Source organism: Capricornis sumatraensis, chromosome 2 (assembly GCF_032405125.1).
Source record: "Capricornis sumatraensis isolate serow.1 chromosome 2, serow.2, whole genome shotgun sequence".
NCBI classification, from domain to species: Eukaryota; Metazoa; Chordata; class Mammalia; order Artiodactyla; family Bovidae; genus Capricornis; species Capricornis sumatraensis.
In genome coordinates this window covers 118,844,776-118,855,468 of record NC_091070.1, presented here as the reverse complement: position 1 = coordinate 118,855,468, position 10,693 = coordinate 118,844,776, and the positions used below count along the sequence as shown (strand labels likewise).

General features: G+C 39.8%; 1 protein-coding gene across 1 annotated transcript; it reads right to left on the bottom strand.

Moving 5' to 3' along the window:
- Positions 1-8,855: 8,855 nt before the first annotated feature.
- On the bottom strand, positions 8,856-9,047 carry LOC138098043 (small proline-rich protein 2I-like). The gene has a single exon (XM_068994265.1). It carries the CDS (start codon positions 9,045-9,047, stop codon positions 8,856-8,858), a length of 192 nt encoding a protein of 63 aa, XP_068850366.1.
- Between the last annotated feature and the right edge of the window lie 1,646 nt (positions 9,048-10,693).

Sequence of the window (10,693 nt, the reverse complement as noted above, 5' to 3'; positions counted from 1 at the left end):
CTCTCCGGAGTCTTAGAATCTGAAAGAAATTACATGATAGTGTTCACAAGAAGGAATTCCTAAAGAAGGACATGGCAAAAATTATGTAATACCATCAGCTAGGAGCCAATCTCTAAGAATGTGCTTTAATTTCTTTAATCCCTTTTAATGAATTTCTGGCTTCTCTTCCTCTCTTAGGAAATTGTTTCATCAGCCCAGAAAAAAACCTTCTCTTTGCTCATACAAATTTTCTAAAGAAAATATTTTTGTTTGAAAGAACAAAGCAGTAGTTTTTTTTAAATTAAAACAACATCTTCAAAAAAAGTTCATCACAAGCTCTAAAATCCTGGGCAAGCTCACAAGCAATTCTTATCTTCATTATCTCTCATGAGGTCCCAGCAGTATGACTTGTGTACAGAGCAAAGGGCCACCAGGAAGGATACAAGGGCCTCATACTTTCTAGGATAAATGCCTCTGAAATCACAACAGAGGGATACCAAAACGATATCAAAAAAGGAAAAATACTTTCTTCTTTACCTCTTAATGTCAAAGATTTCCTATTAACTTCTTTTTCAATAGGGAAATTCAAAGTTTCTACCAGAAACCTAATAGCTATAGAATACAAATTCCAAGTTCCCATCCACTAAGGAGCATGAAACACTTGACTGTAACTTTGGACCCACCAAATTTGCTGCCTCCAGCATAAATTCAATATTTGGGAGCCCAAGAACAAAAGAACTGAAGAATCAGACTCACCAGTTTCTCCAAAGTCTATCAGGACTTGGGTAGCAGGAGGATGGCACTGGTGCAGCAGAGGGCCTTTTTATTGGGGCTTGCTGCCCCACCCCGGGGGAAGTGGAGCTGCCAAAATGGGCCTGGTTCAGTCATTTCCCAACCAAAATGCAAATCCATCCATAACTGGCTTGACAGGGACTCCGAAAAGAGGAAATGCCCTGCTCCAGGATCTCCTCACTGCATTATGTTCTCATGACTCACAGAGTCTCTGCTTAGCTCTTAGTTTCAGGAATTTATGACAGAAGGATTTGCAGGGGTTGTGGGGGGTTGTTCTCTAATTTGTCATCAAGGGCTCCTTTTCTTGATCAGAGGATATGCTCTTCTCTCTCTTTCACCTTCCTTGAATTATAAAACTGTTTTGTCCACTTGAACTGGTTGCCATTCTATTCTACATACTGGGTTGCAAAGGGTCTGGCTACCTTGGACACCTTTCTCTCTACCTCAGACTCTTCTTATGATGCATTTCCCTTTGATCCCTGGCCTGCTAATCTAAAGTCTGCTTGCTTCTAAAATAAACTGAGGGCAGGTTGCAGGTCATCTCACCAGCCTTCCCATCATGATAGACAGACACCTTCAGTAAAGTGGTAACCCTCTAGGGGCTTCCTTTCACTGCTTTGGTCCATGGACATCAAGAAAATTCTTGTGACCTTTATAAATCTGTCTCACCTTGAATCACAGGAAATTCACTACAAGTGTAGCATTATCTAATGTAATTCAGATATTGTGGCAGCTCAGACCTTAGACCTATGATAGAAAGCAAGTTTTTTGCTCAGAACTCCCCACCATGACCCACCACCTGCTCCTACATAATTTCTCCAACTGATCTCTTTTTATTTCTTCAACTTTTGAGAAATTTCCAAGGATTGTTTAAATTTTCCTGCCTCTTTGGAATTATTGAAAAACCCAATCTAAAATGCAATGCTATTCAAATGGCTACTTTTTTAATATATTTACTATTTATTAATTATTGAAACACATGTTTCTTGACATCAAATCTAGTGGTAGATTTAAGAGAAAGTTGAAATCACTTTATTAATAATTCAGTGATTGAAGTTCATTGTCATTCATATAAAACTTTTAATTATTAATAATAATTTTATGGTAATTTTAACCTTTACATTTTCCATATTGGTCACAGTGGAATATATGTGAAATAAACTTATTTTTCACTCTTCCTTTTTTTGCCTGTTTTTAAATTTTTTTCTATTTTTTTCAATTTTTATTTTATGCTAAAGTATAACCAATTAACAAGTGTTATGACAGTTTCCGGTGGACAGCAAAGAGACCCAGCTGTACATATACATGTATCCATTCTCCCCCAAACCCACCCTTCCAGGCTGCCATAGAACATTGGTCTGCTCTACCTTTTATGTACAATTTGCCAGTTTACTGGGAAGAAAGTTTGATGGTTAATTCATAGATCAACTTGACTGGCACAGGATATCCAGATATTTGGTCAAACATTATTCTGGATATATCTCAAAGGATGCTTTTGGTTGGGGTTAATATTTATCAGTGGCCCGAGTAAAGGAGGTTGCCTTTAAAAGGTGGGTAGTCCTCACTGAAAGCCTGAATAGAACAAGGCTGACCCTCCTCCAGGTAAGAGATAATTCCCCTGTCTAATGGACTTCCAGCAAGTTTTCAGCTCTAAAAACTTCAAATTTTCCAGAATTCATAATCTCTCTCGAAGAGAGAGAGAGAATATTCCATCTGCCATTTTATGTACATGACTGACTATGGCCAATTAAATTAAAAATTCAAAAAGTTAGCATAAAGAAAATTTAAAATTTAAAATATTATATGATACTTGTGATGTGTAATTAGGACAAATATAATGAACTTTTAGGGAATAACTGAAGTTCAGAAAACAATACCCTAGTATGTTCTCCAACCCTAGCAAAGATTTTATTTGTGTCTTTTCACAGATTTAGCAGTCAACAGTTCTTCTATAGGTCCTATCTTCTATCCTGGACATGAGTTATACTTTTTTCTGTGCTGTCCCCTTGGGCACTGAAGCTGTGTCTTGTGGGCCATGGCTGGTGAAGGGGCCCTGTCTGATTTAGGAATAAATTTACAATGCTAGCTTTATGTTACTGTAGAATGTGGAAATATATTCTTAATGAAACATGATGTCCCATCTCATTTGACCCAAACACTTCCCTAGACTGCTATCATGTTCTTAAAATTCTTTTGTCAGAAATTAAAGCTGTTTTATTTCATAAGTATCAGGTTTAAATTCTGTGAGAGGAAAAACAAATATAAAATACCATTTAAGATATAAGTAATAGAGAGTTAGGTTTGGGAGGGATAAGAGGGTCAGAGCACAAAGGTCTGAAATCTAGGCGAAATATGAACTTAGGACTGATCTGATACATTTGCTTTCGTCAACTCTTTCCAAACATGCTTTTGATCTTTAAAAGACAGTGATTTTAAAAATCTGTTTCAATTTTTTTATTCTCTGTCTTCTGCTTCAACCCTCTAGACCCCTTATCTGGCTATATTACCCCTCACTCCCAATGTATACCTCTTAACTGTCCAACATGGTACACTGACACGTTGTCGATGCTTTTAAAAATAACTTTTTATACTCTTTTTAAAAAACTTTAAAATTCTTCCTGCGGTCAGTAGGAAGAATTTGTCCACTAACTTGTCTTGGTCAAATAATCAGGAAGCTTTACAAGAACGTGACTTTGTAATGTGAAAGGAGGAAGAAGTGGAGAATGAGGAAGAAGAGGAAAGACACTGGAAACATTTGAAACAGTCACCAGAAATTATGTTCCAGAAGCTGGGACACAGCATATTCCTCTAGCTCAGCAACATCTTCACCGACTGCCGTATACTTTTTAAATATAATGATGAATAGTTATAAAAATGAAATTACATCACAATGCATATAATCGGGAAAGCATAAAGCTGTTCAAAAAAAACAGTACCATTATTAAACTCCAAGAAATAATAACTGCTTATATTTTTGCTGTATTTAGTGTTAGAATTTTTTATTTTTCATAAACCCACACACATGCATGTATGTCTATAAAGGTTATTGATTTGAGATCTTTCCTCTTTTGTAATATGGATGTTTCCAGCCATGAATTTCTGTTTTTATTTTGCATTACATGTATCATTAAAGTTATTGTATGCTGTTTTAATTTCTCCTTAAGTATGTTCTAATTTTATTTATTATTTCTCGTTCAACCCATTGGTTTTTTAGAAATGTGTTGCCAAACTCAAAGAACTCACAGAAACAAGGCAAACTGGTGGTTAGCAGGCACTGAGGGGTGGGGCTAAAGTGGAGATTCTAGGGAATGGCAACACACCTTCAGTCATAGGATGAATAAGCTCTGAAGTCTAAAGTACAGCAAGGTGACTCTAGTTAATAACACTGTGTTTTGTACTTGCAACTTGCTAAAACAGTAAACCTTAAGCATTCTCGCCACACACCCACACACCCACATGCTTATTATTGAGGTGATTAATGTGTGAAGCAACCCAATGATGGTAAACACACAAAATGTATGTATGTCAAATCACCACATTATACATGGTGAAGTGAAGTGAAAGTCACTCAGTTGTGTCCGACTCTGTGACCCCAAGGACTGTGGCCCACCAGGCTCCTCTGTCCTTGGAATTCTCCAGGCAAGAATAGTAGAGTGAGTTGCCATGGTCTCCATACATGGTGAAGATATACAATGTAATACAGTTAGAACTGGACATGGAACAACAGACTGGTTCCAAATAGAAAAAGGAGTACATCAAGACTGTATATTGTCACCCTGCTTATTTAACTTCTATGCAGAGTACATCATGAGAAATGCTGGACTGGAAGAAACACAAGCTGGAATCAAGATTGCCGGGAGAAATATCAATAACCTCAGATATGCAGATGACACCACCCTTATGGCAGAAAGTGAAGAGGAACTAAAAAGCTTCTTGATGAAAGTGAAAGAGGAGAGTGAAAAAGTTGGCTTAAAGCGCAACAATCAGAAAACGAAGATCATGGCATCTGGTCCCATCACTTCATGGGAAATAGAGGGGGAAACAGTGGAAACAGTGTCAGACTTTATTTTTGGGGGCTCCAAAATCACTGCAGATGGTGACTGCAGCCATGAAATTAAAAGACACTTACTCCTTGGAAGAAAAGTTATGACCAACCTAGATAGCATATTCAAAAGCAGAGACGTTACTTTGCCAGCTAAGGTCCGTCTAGTCAAGGCTATGGTTTTTCCAGTGGTCATGTATGGATGTGAGAGTTGGACTGTGAAGAAGGCTGAGCACCGAAGAATGGATGCTTTTGAACTGTGGTGTTGGAGAAGACTCTTGAGAGTCCGTTGGACTGCAAGGAGATCCAAGCAGTCCATTCTGAAGGAGATCAGCCCTGGGATTTCTTTGGAAGGAATGATGCTAAAGCTGAAACTCCAGTACTTTGGCCACCTTATGAGAAGAGTTGACTCATTGGAAAAGACTCTGGTGCTGGGAGGGATTGGGGGCAGGAGGAGAAGGGGACGACCGAGGATGAGATGGCTGAATGGCATCACTGACTCGATGGACGTGAATCTGAGTGAACTCCGGGAGTTGGTGATGGACAGGGAGGCCTGGCGTGCTGCGATTCATGGGGTCGCAAAGAGTTGGACATGACTGAGCGACTGAACTGAACTGAACTGAATATCTTAGTTATGCCTTAATAAAACTGAGGGCAGGGGAGGTGAAAGAATAACAGCCAGACAACAGAATAACAAAGTTTGGGAATCTCTGTGTTCCTTTTCCTCCTCAATGGTACTCTTGCCTGTACTCTTGCCCCACTCCAGTACTCTTGCCTGGTGGGCTGCAGTCCATGGGGTCGCGAAGAGTCAGACACGACTGAGCGACTTCACTTTCACTTTTCACTTTCATGCATTTGGAGAAGGAATAGCAACCCACTCCAATGTTCTTGCCTGGAGAATCCAAGGGATGGGGGACCCTGGTGGGCTGCTGTCTATGGGGTCGCACAGAGTCAGACATGACTGAAGCGAGTTAGCAGCTACAGCAGCAGCGTTCCTTTTCCTCCTTGCTCTATTAGGCTCTGATACTAGTCTCTGAGAGAACTTCCCTCATCCATTATTCTCTATGGACCTTGTAGCATCTCAGCGGTTATTTCCTTCCAGTCTCTGTACTGACCACATCTGAAATGTGTGGCAAGTGGGGAAAGGAGAGCTAGAAAGTGGTTTCTGTTCCTGAAAAATCAGTCTTTTTAGTTTGGGGGCATAATTTATTTAGTCATCAGTTTCCTCAAAAAGTTATTAAACTTTGGATATATTTCATTTCTCCAATCATTCTATATTCTAGGGACCACAGTCAGCTCCCTTCCTAGAAGTAACTTGGCGGCTTCATTTATTTTGCTGCCTTTTCACCTGAACATAGCAGAGCTGCTAGGTAGGAAGTTAAGCATGAACAACTAGGGGTGGCCTAGGGTAAGAGGAGGAAAGCTGATCTCTAAACCCCAGGCCATTCATGCCCAAAGGAGCTCACAGATATGCTACAAAATAACCACAGAGAGTTTACCAACTCCTGCACATGCGCCCTAGGCACACAGTGGATACAAACTAACCACAGGGCTTTGCTCAAGTAGCCTCAGGCAGCTAGGAGCCTATTAAGGATTCATAAATATTCTATGGGTATATACATCTGATTATAGCTGACTGAATTATGGGAAGACAAACACAACAGAGCCTGTTGTTATCTAACTTGAAACTGTCTATAGACCTTGAATGTATGTCCACTTACATTCCCTTTCTTAATTGGTAGCAAGTACAAAGCCCACTTTGCACACGGCACAACCAGAAAGGAAAAGACAGGAAGTACAAAAAGGAGGAAGCCAAGAGGAATAGTTATGATAACTCTTTCGGAGCAGGTCTGCTCCCATGTCTTGGGAGTGTCTGTTTAATAAAAGATCTGTTTGTATAAGCTGTAACTGAGCTGTTATTTGTCTGTTTTAAACTTTTTAGTCTACTGTTCACAGTTCCCTGATACACAGGTAGAAAGACCACAACTTCTTTCTCTTTTCTCTGTTATTATAGTCAACTGGAGGTGGATGTAAAATTCAACACTGCATTAATCTCATCTCTTTGTCTTTGGGCTTTGCAAGTGGTGAGTTTTCTAATTCAACAAGTTTTTGAATATCTAGGATATAATTTTTTTCATTTTTTTTTTATTCTGGCCTGCAAATCAGTCAATTATTTCCTGAACGTATGTCTATCAAAACACCCTGGTAAATTCAACAAGTAACCAACGTATGCTTAACCACTTAAGTTACCACGAACAATCATTATTTCAAATGTTTTGCCATTGAATAACATGCATCACCATGTTTGCGGGTTCCAATACCAGTTACCTTGCCAACCACCCCCTGTCTCTAAGACAATGCCATAATTTTAAGATTTGAGCATCCCACCTCAAAGAACGGATTTCTGTGTCAGGTCAAATTACACTAGCTACAATAGAGACAGGTTCAAAATATCCGTGTTTATTTCTCACACTTGTCATAGTCTGATGAGGACTGAGCAGGAGTCTGGGCATCTTCTTCCATCTGCAACTCTATTATCTTGGAGTCGTTCACTCCTAGATTTGTAAGTGAAGAACGTGCGAGACAAAGATCCTCTTGATTTTGCATATGTTTAGGTACAATATGATTTAATATGAAAACTTTTAAAAATAACACTGTTTTTAAGAATAAGACTGGTTTTTGTGTGTACCTGTTGTATGTTTATGTGTGTGCATATGATCTGAATTAACTCTTCTGTTGTTGGACACTTATGACCAAAATGCTTAAAGAGCATATCCCTTTACACAGCTTATTGACTAGTAAGCTAAGCACTTAGAAAACCAGGTACTTAGCAACAGTGACTTTGTAAATCTAAGTAAACATTACAACCTCAATGTTCTTTAAAGGTGGGGTCAAAACAGTCAGGAAAGTAATTTCAGAGGTGAAAAAAATATAAAACTAAGTTTTTAGATTAAGAGGAGCTGATTTTACACATGGAGATGAGGTGGCATCTTGTCTGGTAAGGACCTTTTTAATTTCCCGTTCTCCTGTACTACCCATGTTTTCAGAACTATTTTAATTTTATGCAGAATATTTCACTAATTTGCAAAGGCTTTTTGTCTGTATTATCATTTTAAAATAAGGTTAAATTATAAAAGGAAAAGAAGAGAATATGAAAGGGTAATAGCGTTTAAGAAGCTTCTTGCTTTCCAGCTCTGTGTGCGCCACTTTGCTGCTGTGGTCGCCCTGGTGCTGGTGGTGATGCTGGTGCTGGTGGTGCCAGCGGTGCTGATGGGCACAGTGCTGATCTGCTGCTTCACCAAGCGCTATGTATGTGTTTATTTAGCTGGCATTGTGCCAACTAAATTACAACAGTCATGTAAGTTTTATGCCTCAGACAAGTTTGCAATGTAAGTATGATTTCCCTCACATTTTAGCAAAGGGACTGAAATCCTGAGGAATTGCATAAATTGTTCTTCAAATCAATCAAGAAGTGATAGTTAAGAAAATCGGGTGGGATTTTAAAGTATATAGAAATAATCTTTTATATGACTCAAAATTTAGACAACTCTGTTTATGAGAGCCTAAACCTTGGCATCAAAGAAGGATAGGAACAAACCAAGATGATGATATGGTATTACTAAAAGCAGGTTTTAAAAGAAAGAAAACATTTTTTAACATCACACAAAGGACCTGTAGTTTATTCAGGAGTGGAAGATAAGTAACAATTGCCCAGCTGGTAGAAACCCCTGCCCAGGTGACAGAGAGACACAGAAGACAGTGAGTGAATTCCCTGATGACATCCAGGAAGAGAGCTGGTGCTCTTTTCCTCTGAAGAGCTGTGATGCTTTCTCAGCTGTCCTCCCAGAGGGAAGTGGTGTAGCAGTCTCAGGAAGGAAACCTCTGGCTGTCAGAAATCACCACAGGCATACTGCAGGCTGAAGGATGGAGAAGCTTCTTCTGTATTCATGATAGGATTTGAAGAGAAGATGAAGGTGGAGCTGTGGAGCTGGGTGAGTCTACTGTCCTCATCTTTTCCTGATCCAAATAAAAGCTGAAGCTTTTATTTGCACTTGGGTGGGCACTTCTCTTGGCATTTCTGTGGAGGTGGCACAGGAGGGCATTTTTGCTGGCACTTTGGAGGTGGGCAGGGCTCAGGGCACTTTGGAGGTGGGCAGGGCTCAGGGCACTTGGGGGGGCACACTACTGGAGGTGGCTGGCAGGGCTGCTTGCACTGCTGCTGCTGCTGAGACATCTCTCTGGAGTCTTAGAATCTGAAAGAAATTACATGACAGTGTTCACAAGAAAAAACTGCTACAGAAGGACATGGCAAAAATTGTGTAATACCATCTGATAATATCCAGACTCTAAGAATGTGCTTTAATCTTTTTAATCTCTTTTAATGAGTTTCTGGCTTCTCTCTCCCTTTTAGGAAATTGTATCATCAGCCCAGAGAAAACCTTCCCTTTTCTCATATAATTTTTCCAAAGGAAATATCTTTGTTTTTAAAGAACCAAGCAATGGCTTTTGGGTTTGTTTTACGAAAACAACATCTTCAAAAAAGGCCATCACAAGTTCTAAAATCCTGGGCAAGCTCACAAGCAGTTCCTATCTTCATTATCTCTCATGAGGTCCCAGCAGTATAACTTGTGTACAGAGCAAAAGGCCACCAGGAAGGATACAAGGGCCTCATACTTTCTAGGATAAATGCCTCTGAAATCACAACAGAGGGACACCAAAACGATATCAAAAAAGGAAAAATACTTTCTTCTTTACCTCTTAATGTCAAAGATTTCTTATTAATGTCTTTTTCAATAGAAGAATTCAATCTCTCTACCAGAAACCTAATAAATACAGCATACGATTTTGCCCATATTCCAAGTTCCCATCTGGTAAGTACTATTAAACCTATGATTTTAACTCTGAACCCATGAAATTTGCTGTGTCCAGCATAAGTTCAACACCCAGGAGCCCAAGAACAAAGCAGAACTGAAGAATCAGACTCACCAGGTTCTCCACAGTCTATCGGGATTTGAGTAGCAGAATGGTGGCGGTGCAGCAGAGGGCCTCTTTACTGAGCTCGCTGCCCCTCCCAGGGGGGAGTGGAGCTGCCAAAACTTGCTGATCCAATCATTTCCCAACCAAAATGCAAATCCATCCATAACTGGCTTGGTAGGGACTCCAAAATCAGGAAGTGTCCTGCTCCGGGATCTCCTCACTGGATTATGTTCTCATGACTCACAGAGTCCCTACCTTAGCTCTCAGTTACAGCGGTTTAGGGCAGTGGAAGGATTTGCGGAGTTCTCTAACTGTAATCAAAGCCTCTCTTTCTTGTTCAGGGATGAAGACCTTTTGATATCTTTCATGTTCTATGAATTATAAAATTGCTTGCCTTGTTCCACTTGAACTCGTTGCCATTTTGCAGTACATAGTGGGTTGCAAAGAGCCTAGCTACTTGGTGACACCTTTCTCTTTACTTCAAGTTCTTATAGTGCTTTTCCCCTTGATCCATGACCTGCTAATCTAAGTTTCCTTTCTTCTAAATTGACTGAGTGCAGATTGCAGATCATCTCACCAACCTTCCCATCCTGATACTTAGACACATTCGGTAAAGTGATGACATCTAGGGTCCTCCTTTCACTGCTTTGCTCCTTCAAATAATGAACATCAACCAAGCAGATTCCTATGCCCAGATATTTAGTCAAATATTATTCTGGGTGTTACTCTAAGGATGTTTTTGAATGAGATTAATATTCATCAGTGGACTGAGTAAAGGAGGTTGCCTCTGTAAAGTGGATAAGCCTCAAACAATCCATCGAAAGCCTAAATAGAACAAAATCTGACCCTCCTGCAGGTAAGAGGCAATCCCCCTGCTTGAGAGACTTCCACCAGGGTTTTTGG